Below are 27,287 nucleotides of genomic sequence, written 5' to 3' on the forward strand. Positions count from 1 at the left end.
TAGAGAGCAACAAGCTTTATTGTAACACTTTCATCAAGAAAGTTAAAAAACAAGAAACATACTTCATAACATGTCACCTTGTACTGCCAAGTATAGGGTATTGTTAATTAACATAATATTATATAAAGGTGCGATTTCAAGCATATGCATTACAACTCCCTACACATACCGATAGTTATCAGTGTCTTCCAAATATGGTCTGACAATCATTTGGTTGTGCTAAAAATGATTTGTAAGTTTTGAAATATGTCAATTTTAATAGCTCTAAATTATGAAAGACTGGACATGAAAAAGTAATTCAATATATATATGGTCAAATCATACCTATATGAAATGTAAACCATTTTATTGTCAAGATCTGACAACAGTATGGTAATGATCTCAAGCCAGAACCAACTGTAATATTATTCATCTACTACAAGCATTTCAGAGAAAATCCAAAAAGGTTATTTACACATAACCGTAATAAGCGATTTCCATTCTATTAAGTATTTGCCATATGTGATCTCAGCATTTCTCTACAAAAAGCCAAGTTTGTTTGAGCTACAGTTGGAGAATACCAAAGCAGAATTTGGAGATTATGTAACTGAATGGAAATTACTGATCCATTACCTTAACACGACTTATGGGATACAGTCAACTGAAAATGACATTTCTGTCAGTGGCTAAATACAGCTGAAACTCTATACCTCATCTCCAAGGGATCGAGTGTTTTACTTTAAGAAAACTGAAATTGACTTAACATGATTTTTCTATGTCTTTTCGGGCCGGGGCTTAAATATGTCTTAGAGAAGGCGGAAATTATTAGATAAGCAAGTCTGAGATACGAAGTTCCAATTGTTTCTTTTAATAAAGTGGTCATAAATTTAGACATGTGTTATGATCTAAAGCACATTAAACTTTGCAGCGATATGGTCTCTGTGTGTGATCTTTACTGAAAATGCATCAAACCTGCACTGAAAATGTTACTTACGATTTAACTAAAAGAACCCTTGAACCTGGCAGTAAAAGATTAATTATACACTACATAACAAACATTCAATGATAAATATACCATTATATACTTAACACTTAAATGAGATACAGTGCCCACTTTACGGAAAATTGTTCACTTTGTTCTTGAAGATTAAGGAGGTGCCACATTTTCCGTACAGAACCTGATCAAATCTGTATATGCAAAACAAAAAAACAAAATTAACATAAAAACTTGTAAAAATCACTTTGTTCTCTTAAAATTAATAGTTACTACTTATCAACATTTCAATAGTACAATACAAAAGAGCAATATACTTAAAAGAGGCTTCAACAATTGAATAATTCTACACTTCAAGTGAGGTTTTCGAACCCACAGCTGTGAGAGATATTGCGATTGGAAGCCAATAACCTTATCCACTGGGTCATGGACCCTGATTATATGCACAAGTACTGACATCATAACCTCTCTACTAATGTTAAGACAGTGCGCAAATTACACATACAGCCGGACAAGCTTTCTATCTGCCTGATTAAAGTAAGTAACATCAAATATACATTGTTTCGTAGGAGCCTTCGAAACACCCGAGATGTCACTCCTGTATAAAGAACTAATGATAAACTGTATGTGTACAGAATTGTAATTTCAATGAACACTAAACTTAACAGCTTTGATAACATGACAACAATTTCTTTGGAACACGCTATTCAAATTTGAGCCGCACCACGAGAAAACCAACATAGTGCCTGTGCTAACCAGTCTGGATCCATGCTGTTTGCTAAAATTTTGCTTTCTCTAATTGCAATAGGCTTTGAAAGTGAACAGCATGGATCCAGACTGGTCCGCACAGTCTGGTCTGGATCCATGCTGATCGCAAACGCACTATGTTGGTTTTCTCATGGCGCGGCTCATTTTACTTACAGAAGCAAAATAATATTTAACAATCAATTAACTTCCTAGAATAAAATACAAATCCTTCACTTCAATGAATAATCAGCAATTTTCATTACAAATCTAAAACCAGCTTGCAACTTTTAATCATTATTCGTACCTGAATACCAAGGTTTTATTATTCAGGAATAAAATTTTGTTTTAAAATGAAGCGACATATAATCAAGACTTTTTTTTATAATTTCATAAAATACATAAATGAACACAATAAAGAGAAATAAAGAAATGTATATATAAAATGACACATTTTTGTATTACAATTTCTCCCTTAACTTCTGTTTACTGTGAAATCATAAATATTCGTGGGGGACTATTTTTTGCGTGGATTTCGTGATTTAGTCAATCCACGAAAATGAAATCCCAATAAGTAAAATTTCCATTCATTTTATGTTCAAAAGTTGAAATCAACAAATTCATACCCCCACACCCCCCCACAAATAGCCATTTTGGCCAAAACCATGAAATTTTGTGCCTACGAAAATAAATGATTTTACAGTAGTGACAATAAATTAGAATGAATAGATTGCACAAAAAAGGAATAAAGTTTTGAATGAATAATCTTTACTTTTGTAAACTTTAAAGTGTTTTCAGTGTAAACTTACACTGATTAAACATATATTATGCCCAAATTTTGTGTTTGGAAATACAAACAACTTCTAAATGTTATCTATGTAAATATGGAAAATAAATGTTCCTGTGTGTAAAGAATAATGTATGCTATGTCAAAAAATATTACAAATGTAGAAATAAACACAGTATACATTCATATGCCACTATAACTGTTGCTACCACAGACAACATTTAACTATGTTTATAGCTCTACATTTAACCACATTAAGTATACCGATGCAGATTTTTTCCAACTTAAATCAGTATCTACTTATAATATATCCTAACTAGGCATACTACTTATAAGATGGGCATAATATATCTTTAAAACATCAACTATGTTGCATTGCCAAGTTTATACCAGGCACTCAAGGGTTTTCTGTGTGAAATTTTTATTTTCTAAATTTCAACATAATCCAAACAAAGAAAACATACAGTATTAACAGAGTAACTTGAACACTATTTGAGCCATGCCATGAGAAAACCAACATAGTGACTTTGAGAACAGCATGGATTCAGACCAGCCTGCGCATCTGTTTCTCTAATTGCAATAGACTTTAAAAGCAAACAGGATCCTGACCAGACTGCGCTGGATCCATGCTGGTCGCAAAGCCACTAGGTTGGTTTTCTCACGGTGCGGCTCATTTAATTTTAAAATCTTGCAGCTTCTCTGAAAGATGAATTTTTCTGCTCTAAACTTGTGAATGCACAATCATTTCAAATACTTACATCACTAACATACAATATGTATGATAAAGCATTAGCAAGATGACACATGGAAGGCAAGACGTAGCTATATGTTTTTCAATTATATTGTGGAACAATTAACTTGCCGGGACTATTGGCTATTTTGTTCGGTTTAACGTTAGACAATTGTAGGTCATATTGCGACTTTTCAAGGTTTCCACAGAGAAGGAAGATCCCAGGTGCCCCTCTTGACCATTATTTTTGGCCCGTGCAGGCACTTTGGTAGATTGACCTTCCACAAGCCAGATGGATGACTTCTTCTCAAAGAAATCTAAACGCAAGATAAGTTATGAACCCAAAGCAGTGGGGGGCAAACGATTCAGCAACCGTGACCACCTGGCCGTGGAGGACCCTCCTGGATTATGGTTTTGATAAAAACGGATACTGTACTTAAGAAAGTCACTTTACTAGCTTTGAAATAAGCCTCAAAAAGTTTTACCTTTTGCAAATTCTATCTTCTTCAAGTTGGTTATTACCTATTGACTAATACCTGACATCACTTTCAAAATGAATTTAACACATCTCTCAGAAAAATACCCAAGAAAGCTGGATCAAAAATAGTACTGCATATTGTTAAGCATACTACTTCAAGGCAAAACATTGTATACTTTATATCATAATTAATAAACATGATGGTCAACTTTAACAAGATATAAAAACAAACAGTTAAAATATAAACAGTAGAAAAAAAACTATATTATCTGACATTAAGAAATCAACTGCCATACTGTGAAATCCTTAATTATTTGTGGGGGACTATTTTATGTGAGCGCATTAATTTGTGTAAGTAAATCCCCCAAAAGTAAGTAAAATTTCCATTCATTTCATCTTGAAAAGTTGATTTCCACTAATTCTTATCTACACAAGGTAGCTGTTTTGTCCAAAACCATGGAATTCCATGCCCACAAAATTAAATGATTCCCCATTAGGTATAATCTTCAATTCCTGATTAACTGTCTTCTAACTGTTGACAAAAATACAATCATAAAATTACATACAAAAATAACTTTTATCAAATCTTCTATATCTGTCCCCTGTTTACAAAAATCCTAAATTCCTGTTTACAATAAAAAAAGAAGTATATAAAATATATCTGTAAGTCTTTTCGTACTGACCAATAACTGTTAAAGTATTTTGTATAAAAATAATTACAAATTTGTTCAGTGCCTTTACACTTACAAGTGTGTGTAAAAATCAAAAGAAAGATTGCCCTACCTCCTTAACGAGAGTTTTAAAACGCACATGCCTCTCATCCCTAAATATTATGCAAGCCAACCTACATTAAAGGGTAAGGACACTCTGACTGCTTAAGATAGTTGGCTGCTTAAGATAAGTTCAACCTAGAACAAAGTCAAGTTTGGGCATAAGCCCCAGAGGCTTAATTCAGATGGCTGTTTAAGACAGGTTCAACTGTACTTTAAATGCCTCTGGCCTAAGTACTCAACAGTTATATATCAGAAACAAGTTTTCAGACCTTAACCTTTGACCTTTTGATAGGTCATATGTCTCTGACATGCAATTCTTTGGAATCTGGCACCCTATGTCAAAGCCGTTTCCATTTAATGATTAGAAATATAATGGTCCACTGTCACACCAACATTTTCAATGTAATAAACCCTATCTTCTTCAAAGGGGCCTAATAAGATATGAGCCATGCCATGAGAAAACCAACATAGTGGCTTTGCGACCAGCATGGATCCAGACCAGCCTTCGCATCCGCACAGTCTGGTCAGGATCCATGCTGTTCGCTAATGGTTTCTCTAATAATAATAGTCTTTGAAAGCGAACAGCATGGATCCTGACCAGACTGCACGGATGCGCAGGCTGGTCTGGATCCATGCTGGTCGCAAAGCCACTATGTTGGTTTTCCCATGGCGCGGCTCATATAGTGACCCCAGCATTTTTCCCAGTAACTTCAAGAACACACTTCCATTCTTTATTGCACTTTCTACAAAATGTACCGGTACATTAAAACTTCGAAAAAGCATCTTAAAAAGTAACAGTCACCCCTAAAAAGAAACAATTATATAGTACTATAGGTAACAACTATAACCTCAGTGGACACTTTAACCAGCAAATCTGGAGGAAAAAAAAAAAAAAAAAAAAAAAAAAAATAAAAAAGCCTACACATTTGTTTGCATAAATACCATTTTTATTCCAATTAAGGCAGCATCTTCTAATTTTTCTTAGCTTTACTGTAACGCGAGTTCCAACAATTCCAAGTAACGCCAATTTACTTATGTTTTACTAGTAAGTTAAACTTACATAAATAAATAACAATGTCAATAAGGCACACAGTTCTCCTTGTTTTACAAGTCCTTTTCTTCAATAAAAATATGAATATTCTTTAAAATCTTTTTTTTTTTTTCAATCTTCTGAATTCCATAAAGTTGCTTTATTACCTGTGTTTAACAAACTACTGAAATAAAATGGTGAATTGTATTTGGTAATTTCACTGTGAAAATTTTTTTCTGCTGGTTATGCAAGTCAACCTAGTAAAACCTTGGTCAAAAACACTAACATTAGATATAAAATAAAAAGAAAACTTGTGTGTTTTAGATCAAAATAGCTTTACCTCATGAACACCATATGTTGCTATGTAACTCAGAAAATTTCATTCTGTGGAAGATACTGGTGAAATCACTGATATTCTTGGAGGACAATTTTTCGTGGATTTCGTAGTCCAGTCGATCTGCTTAGAATATCCTGACAAAGAAGTGAAATTTCTATTCTAACCCTTACCCTGCTAAATTTCTATACTGGACTTGTCCATCTTTCAATTTGGACAGTACCATTAACTGTCAAAGCGGGTGTTTGCCAAAAAGATACTGACTGAATGGTGAACAGTGTAGATCTTGATCAGAATGCAAGGATGGTGCAGGGTTGCAAAGGCAGAATCCATCATGCCAAACATGATAAGGGCTAACTTATGGCCAAATTTGAAAACATTAAAATATCCTAATAAATTAGTTGTTTTGATCAAAACAACAAAATTTTGTGCCCATGAAATAGAATGACTTCTAAGTATTCTGATTATACAAAAAAATCCTCTATATCACATATTTTAGTCAGACAACTGTATTCTTATCAGTTAGGGAAGTAAAATATTTATGAATTTACGAACACAAAATTTCTTGCTGAATATCCCATGCTGAGTAAAGAAAATCACACTAACATTTTAATAGTCTGAAATAGTTTAAAAATAGTAAACGTTTTTTTACATAAAATTATCGGTAAAGCTGATTATGCTGCTGCTGATGATGATGATGACGACGATATTGGTGGCCTTGTGCAATTCTTCCAATACGTACTCATCCATCCACACTTCCAATGAAGATGATAACAATATCTAAACTTTGTTCAGAAATGTTTTATCCAAATATCACTTCTGCTACACTAGGTATTTGTGAATACATGATTCAAATTACTGTCATGTGTAGATCAAATGTAAGCCCTTTATGGCTAAATGATCTATTTAATTCATTCAATGGTGTTTTAAATAATTACTGCTACCAGTGGAATGATGACAACAGTATCTGATGACAATGTTTGCACCTCCTGTCAAAGACCAACCTTGTAATTTATCTCAATCACGTCTGCTTACCATCAAATGATGTTTCTTTTAGACAATCGATGCTAAGGTACTCAGTCGCAATTCATCACTGGCAAAGAAAACAGAAAGGCTGGCATCTGGTCCAACGTTATTTTCAGATAAGATAGCAATGGTATGCTATTCCATGATGATCATGTTGACAACAATATTTTGTACTCATTCAGCAATATATTACACAATGCAGCATATGCAAGCCTGAGTCAACTGATGTTGGAATTTGAAAGCACTTGAATATCTACATAATGATGATCTAACTCCAAAACTGGAAAACTGAAAAAATAAAAACAGACATTTTCTAAATATTCTCGATATCGACATTATGGATAAAATCCCGTTTTCCGGTATAAACCGCTAATAAACGCCCGTTCCTGTTTTCACGGTGAGGGGGGTATCGGCCATTACGCTACATGGCGGTAGTGTTTAGATTATCCGTTTTTAAAGTTTTAAACAAAGAAAATGAATAAAAAAAGTATTGCAGATTATCATTAAACATTGTTGTAATTAAGATATAGCAAAAATATCCTCCGAAGGTGTGAAATTATTTGCATTTTTCAAGATAAACAGATTATTTTTGCAAAAAAAATGTTGCCGAAGTCGTAGATTAGTATTTCCATTGTGAGAAAGTAAGATCTTTCATAAATTCTTATCTTCTGGCAAAAATAATCGCTCATATTGTACACGGTCTTTATATCGGTTAATCTCACCGACCCCCCTGACCCTATGTACGGAAATACCGGAAAACGGGATTTATCAATAATGTCGATATGGTCAATGGTCTTCAGGCGTAAAAAAAAAAATTGTTACCCTAAATTTTTGGCCTGACCCTTAATGTTTTGGCCTTGGAGAATTTTTTTTCAACTTTTTAACAAAAAGTTGCAAAACTTCATTTTTTTATGCTTTAAACATGTTCAGTGATGTTAAAATCAACTTACTGACGCTCTAACCCTCATAAAATAATTTCCTAAAAGTCTCTATAAAAAAAAAAAAAAAAAAAAAAAAAAAAAAAAAAAAACAAAAAAAAAAAACAATTCTGACCTACATATCCTAATTTTTTTTTAAGCATGTTACCGAAAACAAAGTTTTTTTTTAGGCCTTATATATAAATCACATGTTCATGTTTTAAGGATGCTATAAATTATGTGTCAGATAATCATGACTCAAGGAAGTTAAATCAGAAGGATCTTAAGATCCTTTAAATAAAATGTTAAGAGAGAATAAAAAAAAAAGGTTAAGAGAACTTTAAAACACAATGCACTTTAATAGAACTCTAAAACACAATGCACTTTTATAAATCTAAAGTGGAGGCAAATTCTGAAATATATACAGAGAATCTCACACGAATGTATTTCCAAACTGAACTTATTACAGCTTAATAAAGTAACAGTATGGATCGTTATGCCACAAAAACCCTAAAGTTAGGCTTAGGTATATAATAAACAACTCTTAACAGCTGATTTTGGCTCTCTTAAACATAAATTGAGCATCTGCAAAGTCTGGTCAGAATCCATGCTGTTCGCCAACAGTTTCTCTAATTCCAATAAGCTTTGAAAGCGAACAGCATGGATCCTAACCAGACTGCATGGATGCACAGACTGGTCTGAATCCATGCTGGTCGCAATCGCACTTATTGGCTTTCTCATGGCGAGGCTCAATTAGTAAAAGGGCTTTGCCCTCCTGCCATTGCAGGTGTTTTCGTGACAATAACCATCTGAGGCACGCTATCACTGTTTAATAGGTGTATGATACTTTTAAGGTGGCTTAAGGGCACAGCATCTCAATCCAAAAATCTTAAGGTCGTCCATCTGAATTGTATTTTTTATTCTCCATAACCCTTACATAGGTCAGTGTATAGGTTTCATGGAAGAAGAACCTGGGCATAGTTTGCATGTTCCCAGAATTCCAATGGGTTCAGCGCCATTTTTTTAACAGTATTCCAGTTACTTAACTGCAAGCAGCTAACCTAACCAGTGTTCCTGGATTATATACCAGTATCAACCTGTTCTCCGCTAGAAACTTCTCTACATGAATCGCGACCCTAAAGACGAATGATTTTTTAATCGTCATACAGAACATAATTATGCACCTCTCTAGGATCCAACTCAAGACACCGCGATCCATAGATCTGCCCACTTCCTGTTGGGCTACACTTAAGTTGCAAGAGAAATAACCGATCAAAGCTTCCCCAAAAACCTTATGTGTTTTGAGCAAGATCAATAATTCAAATTTCTTACCTAAGAGTTATTACGGGCAGGTAAGTCTATAACATTTAAATGTACTGCTATTGGGCTGGCAGCGTCATCACCTTCTCCTTTCGATGACATCTGACCTTGAATATTTGTTAACTGAAATGAAATATATAAACACATTAAAAAGTTTGTTCAATATTATAAACTTTAAAATATCAGTGTGAGACTAATTTTCAAGGATTTTGTGGCTTTGTCAGCTACAAAATATTAACTCCAACACCTCGCCCCCCTATCGCCCTGCCCCTCCTCCTATAACATTCCCATTTATCATATCTCCCCCCCTCTCCTCCTCCCTCCTATAACATTCCCATTTATCATATCTTTCAAACTTAAATCTCTTTAAAATGGCCATTCCATGCAAATGAAATTACAAATTTTTACAGTACACATGCATAAAACTACAAATGTATTAATCAACCTAATCCTGTTTCAAGTGTTTTATTGGTAGCTCCCAGCAAGAAATCAATTATGATCTTAGAAGCAAGAGAATGAGGTAGAGTAAACATGCATCCTGGTCCAGGCATTGGTAATTTCTGAGATGCTCTTTTGTGTCTCCCACCTAATTTAGAGGGCAGTGCAAGTTCAATTCTTCGCAGGAAAGACAGCTTTGCGTGTACTGGTGCTATACACCAGGAATATTAATGAACCAGGCTGTCTATTTGCAAAAATGTTGCCAGACAGGTCTGTATCTGAAAGGATTTCTCTCTCTCTGTCCCTCAGGTCAGACCGCTCTGTGTCTGTACTAGCAGAGAATGAATTTGGCGCCTTGAGTGGCCGCCTTTGTATTTAAAGCACCTGTGAAAGTGTTTATCATGAAAAGTGTGATACATGTATATAAATCTGGTGTACTATAACATATGTATGCGCTTCATCCGAAACTTTCAGGATCTAACTCACAACCTGTCGCAAGTCCCCTGACCTACAGAGATACCACTTCAGCCTACAATACTGTACAAAGTGTATTTGATGGGATGAAAGCAGGAGATTTGTACCTCATTAACAGTGGTATGAGCTAAAACACTTGTGTACCATCAACCTGATTTTTAGACTGGTTTCGAGAATATAAAACTGAGTATACAGCAGTCCAAGAATACAGCCTTGCCATTGGTCAATATCAAGAATAAGCTTAAATCATCCAATCAGAAGCTGGAGTCTTAAAATCCTAAAAACTGGAACCAGTCTTTTATCCTACCCAGTGATATCTAAGGAAATGCATGAAATCTGGCATAAAAATTGATTTTTCTATAAGCTGCTGCAATGACTTCATTCCCAGAGTTATAGTAGAAACATTAATCTTTTTATAAAGAAAATAGGATTTTGGAGGATGTTCTTCTTCAGTAACATCATTTCAATTTCTACAGTCTGTCTGCCAGAGAACTTAATGGGTATTAAATCCACTAAGAATGTATATATCAAATAGCAAAGTATATACATCAATTTAGAAAACTAATATCTGGGAAATAATACATCATTCCATTACATTCTGTCTGGGTTCCGTACTGGTTTAGAGAATATGGCTAAGTACATTCCTAGGTGCCACAGTCAAGCATTTTTCAAGCACTTGAGTTGAACCACAGACCTGCATGCCAACTATGATAATCAAAGTGGGCCTCAAACTTTAAGGTGAGTGACAATTCTAGTCAGTGACCTTAACCACTTGGCCACAGACTACTGATTACTTATTTAGTCTTCATGTGAAATTCTAGGATTAGCTTACTTGAATTAGTGCATTTCTGTTTAGCAAATTTTCAACAATTTTTCAGTCCTATAAATTTAGCAGTGAACTCAATGCCCAACATAATAGTGCTGCCTCACTGGAATAACATGCCACTGACACCTGACATACACCCCACCCAGTCACATTATAACGACACTGGACTGACCTGCCCCAGAATCATTCTCTTAATGCCGAGCACCAAGCTAGGAAGCTACTTTTGCATGTCTTTGGTATGCGGCCATGGTGTGAACAACTAAAGCCAGTCACTCTTATCCACTCGGCAGTGCAGCTTATTTGTATATCAAACAAAATATTACTTAAATGGTAACTCCTTAAAGTCTCGGTAAACTATACACATTTCAGTTAGAGACTAACTTCAAGCAGCCAAAAACATAATGTAAATCTTACACTATTTGTTGAACTATTTGGTGTAAGGCCGACATCTCCCGACCCAACATGAGCCGTATGTCTGAAATTCGTTGGCTCTCCAATCATACTGCGGTCAATCCGTCGTCTACGTTTCTGTACAAAGAAAAACAAAACAAAATACTATAAAATTACAATCAAAGTTAAAATTTACTCAAAGACTATTTCAGGATTTACAAAATGCCTTTAAAAAAAAATACAGCCTTATGTTATGCCCAATTACACATTTTTAAACTCTGATGTTTTATTTTACTTTTTATGTTAAGTGCCTTTAGACATGGTTATCATTAAAAGGGCATTATATAAATCTGGTATAATATAATAGTACATATTTTTGTTTCTCTTTTCAAGAAATTAACTTTGAAACTATGTCGATTTGTTAGGTTCAAAATTATAGGTCATATGGCCACTTTCCAGCTTTGATAGCGGAGGAAGACCCCATGTGGCCATCCGTGCATTATTTCATCACGAGCGGGCACCTGAGTAGAACCACCGACCTTCCGTAAGCCAGCTGGATGGCTTCCTCAAATGAAGAATTCAATGCCCCTAGTGAGGCTTGAACCCACATCGATGAGGGGCAAGTGATTTGAAGTCAAAGACTGTAACCACTAGGCCACGGAGGCCCCCGAGACTATGTTAAGCACCACAGATTTTTTTTTTAAGTAACAATGTCATCTAAGTTTCAGTTAAGTCTATCCAGTTGAAGAATTGCTTGAAATATAAGTAATACAGTCGACATCGTACTTGCGACCACCTCTAAGCCATTTTTGTATTAAATGACCGGTCAAAATCCCTCCCGAACATTTCAGTACATAAATTCATTCCATTAAACGACTTTTTTATTAAACGAATAGCGACCACATTAATGTAGTCCCGATAGGTAAAATATTCGACAAAAGTATCTATTAAGCGGCCTGGTACAAAAATTCTACCGGGCATTTCTTCATCTGTGTAATTAGCGAGTACGTTTTGCACGTGACTGAATGCAATTAACCTTTGTATCAGTCGAACTGACAATCTAGCAATAATTTTCACGGTTTGTGGACTTGGAAAAGTGTTCAAGATGTTAAAACAGATTTTTAAACCATACATGTATGTTCCTAATAGATACAGTTACATTAACAGTTAAAATAACTTTTCTTTTCATCTGACTGAAATTCACTAAGAGACCATTCCATTAAGAGACCACTTCTTAGCAGTCCCTTGGGTGGTCTCTTAATACAATGTTGACTGTATTACCAATAAATTTACGACAGCTATTACGCTAACTTTAATTTTCTCTTCATTTTTATAATTATTACCTCCCTTTATGTAGTAAATAAAAACGTATACCTACCGGCTGTGGCTGTTCTGTTATGCAACAATTAAAACAAACAAGAAGTCCCATTGCCATAGTCATTTGTTTGCTAAATAAATAATTATGGAATGTTATAAAATTGAGTATTCTTTCTTTGGTCAGATTCTCTCAAAGAATTAGCTCCCTTGATCTGTAATATCTTCTCAGTTATTTCCCTTGCAGTAAACTCTAAACACAATTTTCCATCAACTTGTCACTTCTTCTGAATCCAATACTTTGTTTCTGCTGTCCTGCACTTCAAATGGATAATCTCCCTTTTATTTCCTTGTTTAGTTACAAATTATCTCCCTTTCCTTTATAAAAAATATGAGTTGTCTATCTTTATCACAAGAGTTCTTTTATCACAGACATTATTTCTTTAAAACTGGAATGTTTAGTTCCACAATGCTTGTTTCCTTTTCCTCGAAATTCAAGAAAATCACAGCAAAAATATCCTTTTTATTTATTTCTTGTAAAATTACCACTCCTATCATAAATGAACACAATTTTCTCTGTTTATTAAATATTCATTAAAATGACAATATTTCAGCAATGTTTAAATGATACTCCGACAGACGAGAGATTTCAGTACTTATGAAAAGGAAACCCTATCTTAAAAGCACTATCTCCATTCTTGATCGAAAATATCAACTTAATCAGCAAGGATAACAAAATACCTATTTATATCTCCTCAGCGTATGCGTAACCACAAATTCAGATTAAACACTCATAGATCACTGGACAAACAAACGGTTTTTACATGATTTTATCAGGTTATGACTAACTGCCTGATCCACTCAGTCCTAATAAAATTTCCTGTTTCCTTTTCAAATTATCTCCCTTGTGTTAAATCTTCAGTTAGTTATATTCCATATTTCGCCAATGCTAGTTTAAAATTGCCACTCTCTTGTAATGCCACTGTATTTGGTCCGTTCTTCTTTTGTTTAAAACAAGGGCAGTAACTATTGTTGGTATGGTAACCTGTTATGCAAGATTCTGAAAATGAAAAAAACATTTTTATTAAATTATATGTCATACTCAAATTGCAATATATAATACTAATTATATGTAAAATATTCTTTCCAAAAAAAATTAACTTAAAAATTGAAACCTTTCAAAAAAGCAAAAGAAAAATGTAAAACTGTAATCTTGTAAAATTATGGGAAACAAAAACTTCAATCTTTTTGTTATGAGAAAAACAACATAATACAGCCTTGTCTAATGGCTAGTAAAAAAAACAACAACAACAAAAATATTCAAAAGAGAAGAAACATCAAACAATATGCAACACATCAATTCAGCATAAAAACAACAAAATAAATCCACTCTACAAAAAACAAAAACAAAAAATAGATAAAAAACAGTAACACTCTTAGCTCCAACAAAAACTGTAGAGATTCCCTTTAGATTTGTCTTAATCTCCTTTATCTCCTTTATCAATTTGAGGCACTTCTAAACAAAAATCTTCTTTAAATTCCATGAAATTCAAAGGTACTTTAAACATTTTTTTTTCTTACCAAAATCAAAAGTTTTTTTGGTTATCAAATTATAAGGGAAATCATTTTTTTTTCCCAGTGTACATGGTATTGTTAACTCACTGTATATATTATATATCCAAATTATTTACATTTATGACAAGGGTAAACAACCAATTTGGCAAACATTCACATGAACTGACTGTCAGTCACCCACACAGATAAAGCGTAAAACAAAACATGGACTGGTAGTAATTTTTTTCTGTAATCAATCGACTGGTACTCATTTTTCCTGCAATCAATACACACATTAGCTCACTATGAATATCAGTTTTACAATTTACTTCACTATTTTTTTTAACCATTACCCTGCTAAATTTCTAAAATGGACTGGTCTATCGTTCAATATGCGCAATGCCATTTATTATTCAAAGGGATGATCACTTAAAATTTACTTACTAAATAGCGAACAGTGCAGACCATGATCAGACTGCATGGATGTGCAGGCTGATCTTGGTCTGCACTGGTCGCAAAGGCAGAATCACTTGCCGCCAGCAGGCTAAAGGTTAAGTATCCTTACTAAGGTGAAAGATATGTTTCAAAAATTTAACAACATTCTTAAATGCAAACATTTGGGCCATTACTGCTGAAAAATATTGCATACTTAAGTTCTGGCGACACTTTGACGTCTCTTATTTCTCGTAAGGCAAATCTGATTTTAGTCTTTCCATTCTTGTCCTTAAAACTGAAACAGCTCATTACCAGAAAGTCATTTTGAACAATTTTGAGAAATATGGCATCTTTCAAGCTGTTAAAATAAAATGGCTTCTTCATCCTACTGAAATTATTTCAGACACAGATGGGTAAAACTGTCTGCAAGTCAGCTAGATGGTTTCTTCCCATGAATACAAAACATGGCACAAACCCAGAGATGTGGGGCATGTAATTCCAGGTAAGCTACCACAAACCCTCAGCGACCGAAGCCCAACATCAAGACTATGATGGATAAAATCAGGTCTATAATACCCAGGCCCCGTGTTCACAAAACATTTTTCAATCTCAGCTGAGTTTGAGTTTGATATTTTAATATTAATTTTGCTAAAACTTCAAGGTTAAATCCCATCTGAGACAGACCATCAATACTGAAAAGTCACTTGAAAATAATTTTGAGTATAAAATTAAGTTTTAATCATACCGTTTTGATATAAATGACTAATAAAATTTCATTATCAAACTCAGTTGAGAGTGAAAACGTTTTGTGAACACGGGGCCAGATGTTCATTTGGTCCACTTAAATTATTATCAAACTCTGATTTTCTAAACTTTCATGTGCGTTTTTAAAATGCTATGAACTTTTCCTTTAGGACACAAATTTCACAAGCTTCTTTTGTAGATTATCTTGAATTTTGAATTTTTTTTATAGATATAAATAATCATATTATGCAGCATCTTTCAAGGCTTCAAAAATCTAGGAAAACTCCATTCAACTCCACGCTTTAGCACATGCCAACATGCACAGCAATTCCTGGATTTATCTTATTTGTAAATACAAGACTTCTGTTTGCAAGCTGCTAAACAAATAAATATACCTGTCAATAAAATCATTTCATATTCTCATTGATAAGATCATCATACACCTAGGGGATTGTAATCCTAGTTGTTGAGGAATTCAAGATTTGTAGTCCACTGAGCCAAATAATTGCAAAACAGGCATCTTTCTGCCTTCTAAATTTTAAATTTTTTTTACTCATATACTTCAGCTTAAATGGAAAGAAATTTTATATGCTTGTATTTTCTACAACAGATCAGATAAGACATCAAAATTATGTCAGTCATCTTTCTTATGCTTGACATATTTTACTAAAAAGCATATATTTGCGGCTTTATACCACAAATTAGGAAATAACCCCCATTCAGCTTAAGAGATTTACCAGTCATTCAAAAAAATCTAATTTGTATAAAAAATATTTTAGCTGACATTTTATGACCAAAGTGTGTCAACTTGTGTAATCTAAATTATGAATGGGCAACTCCTCAAGGGAGTTTAGAATTTTATAACATTAAACAAAAAGCTACAGCTTCAGAAGCCTCCGTGGTTCTTTAGGGTACACCGGGAGTTGCCTAGTGTAATTTTCGTTGGTTCTTGAGCATACAAGGCAGGGCCCTCGTTTGCCGATTTTTGGGGGCCGAAATTCGGCCCCGTTCCCCCCTCGAAATAGTATGTTTTTTCCCCCCAAGTGTAGAAAAATTCCCCCTTGAAAGAAAAAAAAATCAAGAAAAAAATCGATACCCGATAGTCTTAGGAGCATCTCGTAACTTAATGGACCTGATAAAGTTTCACTCAGGGGTTCCATTTGACCCGGGAACCCGGGTCCGGGAGATTTTCAAAAGACGCTCAAAGGACCCGGCATGATAATTGCCTGTGCGTCACTCGGGACCCGGAGACATTTTCCTTTGATAATCCTTCCTCTTATCAGTCATTTCCTACAGTAAAACTATGTCCACGATAAACACGTGTATTCAAAATAAACACTCGCGGTCATGCCTTCCTGCCTTTGATCTTCTGCTAAATTCCCGCCCTTTATCCTGTGGACATGCAATGCTGATTTTTCTTTATCAGCAAGTTACGTCACGGCGAGTGAACATAGGTAATGAGAATCAATGAAGTGTTAACATTAATTGATAAAGCGTTACCCGTATTGAGCCTGCATACTGTCAAAAAAGGCGCCAATTATTATCGTAATTAAGCGACCAGCTGATTACCGAGCATGTGAAAAGTGTCCTGCATGATTTCTTCATGCAAACTTTAAATTAGATCATTGTTCAATGATTGTACCTTAATATCAACGAGAAAATCCACAAATTTAAATGAATTTGGAAAGTAAAAAAAAGTTTAGAATGTCCGTTCACGATTCTAATTACACCCGATGACATATGCAATTTTTCCAAAATTCACTACAAAAACTTGACTTTCAATGCAATTTTTAATGAAAAGTAGCATCATTATTTGAGGAACTATCTCTGGTTTACCTTAGTGGACCAAGTTAACTGGCAAAAACAACATTTCAGACGACATTCCAAAAGTGTACCAGTATCCGGATAGTACGTTTTTGGATACATTTTTACAGTGTTTTAGCACTTTTCTGCTAACAAACAAAAATATTGAAGAAAAACCTCATCAAATTAAAATGAATTTTGATAAAAAATTATTTACAATATGAGATTATATGACGTGAAACAGAAATTGTTATTATGCTGTAACATGTTCTTGGTTGTAGTAGCCATTAATTACCTAGTATTACTTTATAAGAAAATATAGTCAATTGTATCGATGTGTTGGGGCACTCTGGACTCTTGTATTTTGAAAAAGGACCCTTCAAAATTTGGACCAAAGGGTCCCGGGACTCTTGGGTTTTCAGGTCTAGTGGAACCCCTGGTTTTACTGATCCATATAATACGCGCATTTTTCAGTTCCCTGGATGCGTGTATGCAAAGTTACTTCCCTTTGAAAAAAAATGTCGCATAATGCACATCATACCGTAAAAAGATCACGGATGCAACAGGGGCGAAATGTGCAAAAATAGATTTGCTTTTTTTAGCAGCATGCTCTCCAAAAAAAAAAAAAAAAAACTACTGTCACGGACACCGCTGTTTCATCAGGGCCAGACATGCACAATCAGGTAGATACGATGAAGGGAAGCCCTGCTCCGGCTGCTGCTGAGACAATGTCCGTGGATACTGCTAGTGCTACCGATAATGACAACATGTGAACCTCGATTGGATGTCACATAACTGATTTAATAAAAGAAAATAAAAGTTGCCTGTTTTCAATAGATTATGTTCTGTACAATACTTCAGATATATTCACATTAGTTTGATATCTGTTATACTCAATTGACCTTAATTTAAGGGGTTATGATCAGATGTCATATCTCCAGAATGAATTCCCCCCCCTTGAAAACGACGCGAAATTCCCCCCTCCAAGGGCCCCGGCCCCAATCCCCCAAAATGTAGAGAGGGCCCTGCAAGGTGTTGCCTGAGGTGTATTCTTCAAGGGTTCTTCAGCATGCCAGGTGTAGCCTGAGGTGTAACCTTCTAAGTTCTTCAGAGTTCTGGTTGCAGGTGAATCTTCCGATCTTAGTGTCGTTTGCCTGAGGTGTAATCTTCCTGTCTAGTGCGGTTGCCTGAGGGTATTTCCTGTTTAAGAGTGTCCGGTGTTGCCTGAGGTGTAATCCTTCCCTGGTTCTTAAGAGTGTCTGGTGTTGCCTGAGGTGTAATTTTCCCTGGTTTTTAAGAGTGTCCGGTGTTGCCTGAGGTGTAATCTTCCCTGGTTCTTAAGAGTGTCCGGTGTTGCCTGAGGTGTAATCCTTCCCTGGTTCTTAAGAGTGTCCGGTGTTGCCTGAGGTGTAATCCTTCCCTGGTTCTTAAGAGTGTCCGGTGTTGCCTGAGGTGTAATCTTCCCTGGTTCTTAAGAGTGTCCGGTGTTGCCTGAGGTGTAATCCTTCCCTGGTTCTTAAGAGTGTCCGTTGCTAGTGTATCTTCCCATTCTTAGAGGTCGGTGTTGCCTGAGGTTAATCCTTCCTGGTTCTTAGAGTGTCCGTGTTGCCTGAGGTGTAATCTTCCCCGATTCTTAAGAGTGTCCGTGTTGCTGAGTGTAATCTTCCCCGATTCTTAAGAGTGTCCGTGTTGCCTGAGTGTAATCCTTCCCTGGTTCTTAAGATTGTCCGTGTTGCCTGAGGTGTAATCTTCCCTGGTTCTTAAATGTCCGTGTTGCCTGAGTGTATCTTCCCTGTTTTAAGTATCCAGTTTTGCCTGAGGTGTAATATTCCCTGGTTCTTAGGAGTGTCCGGTGTTGCCTAAGGTGTAATATTCCCTGGTTCTTAAGATTGTCCAGTGTTGCCTGAGGTGTAATATTCCCTGGTTCTTATGAGTGTCCTTTGTTGCCTGAGGTGTAATATTCCCTGGTTCTTAAAATTGTCCAGTGTTGCCGGAGGTGTAATATTCCCTGGTTCTTAAAATTGTCCAGTGTTGCCTGAGGTGTAATATTCCCTGGTTCTTAAAATTGTCCAGTGTTGCCTGAGGTGTAATCTTCCCTGGTTTTCAAGAGTGCCAGGTGTTGCCTTATCTTCCTGGTTCTTAAGAAAGTCAGGTGTTGCCTTAGGTGTAATCTTCGCTGGTTCTTCAAAATGCCTGGGGCAACAGTTTACTTAGTTGCATGAAAAGTGTTCCTCGAGGTGAAAGATTTCCTGGTTCTTCAACATGCCAGGAGTTGCCAGAGGTGCAAGCTTCCCTAGTTTTTTAGCATGCCAAGTGCTGCCTGATATGTAAACGTCTCTGGGTCTTCTTAACCAACTTCCCTGATTCTTCAGCTAGCCAGGTGTTGCCTGAGGTGTAAGCTTCCCTTGTTCTTTAGTTTGCAAGGTTCTGCCCGAGTTTTAATCTTCCTTAGTTCTTCAGCAAGCTAGGTGTTGCCTGAGGTGTAAGTTCCACCGTTTCTTGAGTATGCAAGTATGAACTGCAAGCTTGGTTACTTCTTCAGAATGCAAGGTGTTTGCATTGTTTATTTGAAAATAAACAACAAAACCACCTGATATCAGTCATAACCACAAAATGAATGTAGAATTGTAGGTCAGAATATATCCATCATGATACTTTGTTTGCATATTGAAATCAAGTCTGTATTCAGACAGTATGTTTTGTTCATAGCAGATAACTCCTAGGGCTATTCAAATTTTGTAACCTGTGCCCCTTTTAGTCTCAAAACAATATTATCAAAGCTAAGAAGAAATCTGCTGAGATAATAAAAGTGGGGGGAAAAGAAGAAAAAGAAATTTCGACATTTATTTATAAAAGCTGGAAAAGGATTTCCAAGTCGATAGTCAGACTAGCTGAAATCAAGCAAGGCCCTTTGGTATATATACAATGGCCGTTCACAATGCAGATGCTAAAACATTTTACTCCTCTAGCACAATGATGCATGTGGTATATCACAAAATAAACAACAAGAAGGCTTGTGGTTTATCATCTCATATAAAATGGAGGTTCACCATTCAGATGCTGGGACATTTAACTACTTCCTCTAGCGCCCTCATGCATGTGGTATATCACAAAATAAACAACAGGAAGGCCTTGATCACTGAATAAACAAATCTGTATAACGAAAAGGACATAAAATTGAGTTCATTATGTAAATTCACCCACTTTGTTTAACATGTTATCAATCAATATCAGGTTTAGCTGAGTCACCAAAAACATAAAAACTCAAAAGTCAGCCAGCAGTGACTTGTACTCTTTGTTGCAAAATTGTGATTTATAACACAAATAAAGAAAATCCGCCTCTTTTTCTCATTTGTAATGAATAAATTACACAGAACTCCTACCATTGGGCAGGGTTAACTTCTAGAAGTTTAAAGATTAATAACAAGGAAGTTATTGCTAGGCACACACAACTACTTCAAGTTGACACAGACTTTTCATCAACCATGCACAGGCGAAAAGGTACAGGACAAAAAACTTCCTTTGCTGTAGCCCACAGAGTTTTCATATTTTGATTTCACAGAATAATCTGAAAAGGGCTTATCTCCCACAACTGCCTAATCATATGAATAGTTATGTATCTGAGTCAACTATGCACCAATACCTTAAGAGTGCAGATACTGGCATCAACCATGTACCAATGACAAAGTGTGGATACTGGCAGCCATTTTTAGCTATTTTTGGTATTTCAAGGGCCATAATTCCGAACTGCCTGGGCCATGCAATTTGGCTAGTGATTGAACCTGGTCAAGGACTTATTGACAAACACATCTTGTTCAAGTTTGGCGAAGATCAGATGAGAAATGTTCAACTTAAGAGTACTGACAAGATTGTGACAGACAGACAGACACACAGACAGGTAGAAAGGAGTAAATTAATACGTCTTGTGGTGGGAGACATAATTATCTAAGAATTTAATTCTGGGTATATTTAGACAGTATTTGTTAGTTTTGGGTTTTACTCCGTTTTTCAGCAGTATTTCAGTCATGTAACGGCGGGCAGTTAGCCAACTTAGCCTAACCAGTGTTCCTGGATTCTGTACCAGTACAAACCTGTTCTTCGCAAGTAACTGCCAACTTCCCCACATGAATCAGAGGTGGAGGACTAATGATTTCAGACACAATGTCGTTTATCAAATATTCATGGAGAACATACTCCCCGCCCGAGGATCGAACTCGCGACCCCGCGATCCATAGACCAACGCTCTACCTACTGAGCTAAGCGGGCGGGTATATTTAGACAGTAAGAAATAGTAAATGAAATATGTTATGTTATAATCATGACTTGTATAAATGAGGTATAAAAATGTACACAATGTCATGTATGCCCCTAGACATAAACCATAAATCTGAATTTTTTTTTATCCCCCCCAAAAATATCCAAAACCATAAATCAGAATTATACAACTTGACAGTTTTAATACCAGTATAATTATAATTTAAATTTCTAAACTTTGTGTCTATACTTTTTTAAGTTTGTGACCCAACATGTAAAATTTTAAGGGCCATCAAGTACTTATAAATATTTTCGCATCAAGAAATTTGCTGATAAGCTGTAACGTGCACTTAAAAGAGTTCAAGTGTCGTAGTGAAAAGTACTTTCATTTCCCACATTTTTTTTACTACACTCTACTTGAACCTTGGCTGATGAGAACTAAAAACTTTAATAAAAAGCCTACCGTAAGTGGACAAATCATTTATCAATTGTTTTAAACACAACTTTTCTTCCTGGTTCCAGGTGTAAACAGCTTCTGAATTCACTATGCCAACAAACACTGCTTGCAAAAGAGATTATCTTAGATTCGCACTGTTGTTACTGTAAAACGCTTCCAATTCACATGAATTTTATTTCTTCAATTTAATCTGTGGTTTGTCCAATTTTGATTAATCGTGAAATATTATATTTTCGGACTTCCTGAAAAGTGAAACAGAAAAGGCATTCCAGAGATAAAGCAGGTATATACCGAGACAACACTTGTTAAAATTTACCCCGATATTTTCTAATTCATGTCTGATAAATCCAACAGATATAAGCAAAAATAAACTTCTTGAAAATAGTAAGTGTTAAGTAACCTTTACCCTGCTAAATTTCTAAAATAAACTCATCCATCGTTCAATTTGGGCAATACCGTTTATTTTTCAAACATGCAAAGGGATGTTCAATGAAAATTAAAGCCCTGCTCCGCGGCTATTCAAATTCTATTGTGTGTATGCAACCCATGATTACAATAGGTAACAGTTAACGGCCATGCGCCACACTTTAGCACGCAAAACCACAGGTATTTTATATAGAATTTTATATAAATAGACGCTATTTTGACAGGCGTCACTGTTCATAGTCAGGATTTCCATGTTTTTTCAGTGACAATTTAAGGTTAAAAGGTAGAACTGGAGCAGGTCTTTAACTGACTGAATTGCCAACAGTGCAGACCATGATTAGCCTGCACGGATGTACAGACTAATCTTGGTCTGCAAAGGCAGTATAACTTGCAGCCAGCAGGCTAAAATCTTATGAACCAATGACACTCAAGCATAAAACAAAAATGTTGATTTCCGATAATAACAAGATTAATGTATTATCTACCTGTATACGATCAGATCTATTTCCTGTATGGATTTCCAATAAGTTTCCCCACTGATTAATATAGAGATAAGGTCAGGCTTACTAATCTCCTACTGATCTTGTTTTTTTACTGTTTACTGCCATTTTTTTTTTTGTGTTTGTTTTGTGTTTTTTAAGCTAAAATACTTTTCTGCTACATTTCAGCTTAATATGTCTTTTTCTGCTAAATTTCAGCTTAATATCTTTTTTCTGCTACATTTCAGCTTATGTCTTTTTAGCTGCATTTCATCTTAATATGTCTTTTTTGGCTACATTTAAGCTTAATAATGTCTTTTTTGGCTATATTTCAGCTTAATATGTGTGGCATGGATTTGTAAAGATTGAACCTGGGGACATATTCGAGTTGTACAAAGAGGTCATTATTTTCCGATAAACTGAGGAAAAAAAAATCCTAAAGAAACTGGATCTGTAGTTTGTAAACAAGTCCACTTATTACTGCAGACAACTTCCACACTTCAAACATAGATGTACGCCTGAACAGTAAAATAAAAACAGCAACCAATTCCCTGGTAATAATGGGATTTGAACTTAAAACCTCTTTCCCAAGCCCCGCCCCACTTTCAGTAAATTAAGGTCATAAGTGAATACCAGCACTATGAAAGTAGTATATTCATTCATTACAGAGTTGAATTTATAGTTTATACTTTAATACTAAAAAAATTTGCAAGATGGGGGTTCGTCCGAGATACGGACTTTATCTTGCGCCGAAAATGGCACTTTCCATGCCAGAATGGCTTACACGTCATCAGAAATGATGACTTCTTTGAAGAGGGGAAGTAAGATACAAGGAAAGTCTGTATCCCGGACGTGCCCCCAGCTTACGACTTTTAGCGACAACAAATCGAAGCGCAATGCATATTTTATCACGAAAAATCCCTACTGCCTGTGGCAGGATTCAAACCGGGTCGCTCTGGTGCTAGCCCAATGCTCTAACCACTGGGCCCGACTCCCTGAAGAATGGCTTTTAAATGTGTAGGCTATGAGTAAACAACTGTAACATTTATTTATAAAACTACCTGGCAAATATCTTTTATCTGATCAATAAGTTTGTACCACTAGTAAATCACTTTTTATGGATTTTTTACATAAATTATTTTTTGTCTATAGTATGTGGGTCAGTCCCTTTAATTTCTCCCTATAAAAGGGACCTCCTAGATCACAGCTATATAACAAATTTATCAAAATCAAGAAAAATTTACCTTTTACAAAATCATTGCCCAACAATAAATATCCATCACTTTATTTCTGGGTCCTTAGAAAACATTGCTATCCCACAATACATTGCACATAAAACTCCACAGATGTTTGTTACCAACAAAGTTTTCTGCGGTTCCTTTGGTAGCTATGGTAACCAGCTGAAGCATCAAAGACCCATCCTTATCAAAATATCTGAAAATATAGCAACGAAAAAAGTTACTAAACTGTGTCATATCAGACAAATCTAAGATATAATCATACAAATTAGCTCGGGTTAATCTCTTATCTTCCATGCTATTATACCTCCAGAACCTACGGTATCTACAACATTAATTTTGTCAATAACTTATTTTTTTTATACATGTATAGGGAATCCCTCATGACTAATGCTTAATGTAATTTCCATCTGGTATAAAGTTTAATATGAAAACATTTTTTAATTCAGATTTTATTTATTTTATCATGCACCTAGAAAAATGACAGGATCCCTATTATCAGTGTTGATATAAACGATACACGATGTCATATACAATTTTTTTACACCCAAAAAAATTCAGCCCTACGACAGTCCTAAATCACAATTCCGCAGCATAATCCCTACACTGAATATTATTCTTGTATAAATATAACATCTCCACCCTAATATCTTATTTTTGCTGAAAATTTTAAAGCACTCTTGGACTTTCAAATATTAAAAAAAACAACAACAAAAAAAACTTATTCAAGCCTCAACTTGCCACGCTTGCTCCCTTTAAACATTTACACTCTAAGCACATGTATACTTCAAATGTCAAGTTTTGGTTTTTTACTCTCCACCTCTAATCTTCATTACACATGTTTCTTCCCCCAAACTTGCATACATTACTGTCCCCCTCCCATTATGAACTTACTATCAAATGTACATTATACACCTTTATTTACATCAATAACACCAACACCCAGTATTTTATGGGCCTAATTTGTCACTTACACTATTCTAAGGGCATAAATATTTATTACTTGACGAGCGCATGTGTCACATGTCTATACATAAACAAGTGTGACCTTTTTTTTTTGTTTTCATCCAAGAAGACCTACAGTGAGATCAACCCGAGGATTATAGCTCATCCGTTTAAAAATAACAACAACAACAAAACCCCTTCTTTTTTTTAACCCTTTTTACATGTAACAAAGAACCACATACTTTTTGGCCTTAATCAAATTTCATTAATTCAACTTTAATGTAAAACTAAAATGGTCAGCCAGTATAAAGGGTTAGCTTTCTCAGTTGTCATGCTAAGCTTAATTAATCTTTTCCTTGCTAAATTTCTAAAATGGACTGGTCTATCCTTCAATTTGGGCAGTACCACTTATGATTCAAAGGGATGTTCACTGAAAATTTACTGACAGAATAGCGAACAGTGCAGACAATGATCAGCCTGCAGTTTGTCTGCACTGGTCGCGAAGGCAAAATCACTTGCCACCAGCAGGTTAAAGTTTAACATAATGAGCATTATTTTTTTTGTATGTCAGAGTAATGTAAACCAATTACAGAAATAAAATAAATACAAAGTAAGTAAATTATTATAGCATAAAGATAATAATTATATCTGTAATGTGAAATAATACGTGATTTTATATAGTAAACCTTTTCTATTCAAAAGAGATCACTGACAAACTTTTCTATTCGAAAGAAATAAACAAGTGATCCAAAATGTCAGTCATATTTAAGGGAGGTAATTTTACACACCTGTCTAAAAGGGAGGTAATCTGAAATACTCAAGTTAAATGTTATGATCTAAGCAAAGTCACAGTAATTCATAAGGTCAATTTTTGCACAAGTTACTGAATATCAAAGAGCCTATTCAGTTAAAGAGTTAAAATCTGAAAAGTTCTAAATTATTTTCACAGAAATATTACAGAAATATTATCATACAAATGTACCTTTAAAGGCAAAAAGATAAATCATCAAAATTAAACAAATAAAACTATCATAATGGCCTTTAAAGTAAGTTTTTTCATATCTGCACAAATATGGCAATGCATGTTGAATCGGTGTATGAAGTGTCTATTTAACAGTTCAAGTTGAAAATACCATAGATGTTATGAAAATAAAACTGCACAGCTGTTTGGTTCTGAACAGATTTTTCTGCTACTATACAGCCATATCATTGATATTGATAATCATTCACTGCTTCCTTGACTTCTTATCGGTAACATGGTAAAACTCCCCTCCCACTGGTATTCAAACCTTTAACTCGCAATCGTCCGATTAAAGGTCTGACGTTCTACTCCTGCAACACTGTGCTTGCCCAACTGAGTATTTTATACCCTGCACCACTGTGCTTTACCATACTGAGTATCTTACAACGAAGTTCAGCCTTGAACTTTGACCAGCCTATTAAACAGCCAACATATTCTGCTCAAAGCAGTCTATGCTAATTTACGCTTTATCTCAATTTCACATTTAAAAATCTATGTTACCTTACTCTTAACACAGAGGTGAATAATCCTCAAAGTATGAACAAAAAGCAGAATTATCCTGATGAGTGCACATAAGGTACTTTATTTCCAAAAAAATGCATCAACTTTTCACTATTTCTTCCCTGCAGTTTCTAACCTAACACTCCATCTTCTAAAATCAATAACAGGCAAGATTAAACCACTTTGCATCAATAAAAAATAACAAAATTTTGTTCAAATGTTTAGTCCATGTAATAAAATGAGGAATGAAAATACTTGCGTCTATTTCAACGACCGATCTCGTAATACATCAAGCCGAATAATTGCAATATATCAAGCCGTATTTGACTAAACGCTTCAAAAGATGGATGAATATTTTTCTAATTCGAAGATAAAACACTTCAACACTGAATCAAGCTGTGGTAATGTGTGTTGTTGAAATACAATATATTGATATAACTGTGATCTTTGATAAAATTATTTCTCCCAAAATCATTTGTATGACTGCATTTTACATTTTGAAATTTCTTTTTACAACTTAAGTGACTCAATAAAACATGTCGGTAAACATAAAATGATCTCATCTCGATATCTTAATACCGTGAAATAATATTATTCATGAGGTACAAATTTTTTATATTTTGCTGTTGTGTCATAAATGATAATTAAATCCTAGCTAGCGAATACATTTGTTGTTTACGTTTTAAAATCTGAAATCCTCAAATTCATGTTCCCACAAAATGGACGTTTTGACCTGTGACCTTGGCGATGTTGGTACAAACCTGTCTCTTGTGCATGACACACTTGACCATCATGTTCAACATATGTGTAAAGTCTCACTGGAACAAGCTTATAGGCAGTGCAAAGGCTATATGGCATTTAAGACAAGCTCCAACT

At 35.1% G+C, this 27,287-nt stretch overlaps 1 protein-coding gene across 1 annotated transcript; it reads right to left on the reverse strand.

Annotated features, from left to right (window-relative positions):
* Positions 1 to 26,798, reverse strand: LOC123542206 (CDC42 small effector protein 2-like). The gene is made up of 6 exons (XM_053530801.1): positions 26,667 to 26,798; positions 23,951 to 24,140; positions 12,619 to 13,614; positions 11,265 to 11,378; positions 9,125 to 9,235; positions 1 to 7,163 (listed from the first exon to the last, which is right to left on the reverse strand). The coding sequence occupies exons 3-5, from the start codon at positions 12,679 to 12,681 to the stop codon at positions 9,125 to 9,127; spliced, it is 288 nt and encodes a 95-aa protein (XP_053386776.1). The 5' UTR covers positions 12,682 to 13,614; positions 23,951 to 24,140; positions 26,667 to 26,798; the 3' UTR covers positions 1 to 7,163.
* Between the last annotated feature and the right edge of the window lie 489 nt (positions 26,799 to 27,287).

Source organism: Mercenaria mercenaria, chromosome 19 (genome assembly GCF_021730395.1).
Source record: "Mercenaria mercenaria strain notata chromosome 19, MADL_Memer_1, whole genome shotgun sequence".
NCBI classification, from domain to species: Eukaryota; Metazoa; Mollusca; class Bivalvia; order Venerida; family Veneridae; genus Mercenaria; species Mercenaria mercenaria.

Excerpts from the sequence above, each read along its gene's own strand:
- LOC123542206 (XM_053530801.1), bottom strand. The coding sequence starts at position 12,681 with ATGACTATGGCAATGGGACTTCTTGTTTGTTTTAATTGTTGCATAACA. Across the intron at positions 11,379-12,618 it reads TAACAGAACAGCCACAGCCG|AAACGTAGACGACGGATTGA; the intron begins GTAGGTATACGT and ends TTCTTTGTACAG. Across the intron at positions 9,236-11,264 it reads CAAATAGTTCAACAAATAGT|TTAACAAATATTCAAGGTCA; the intron begins GTAAGATTTACA and ends ATTTCATTTCAG.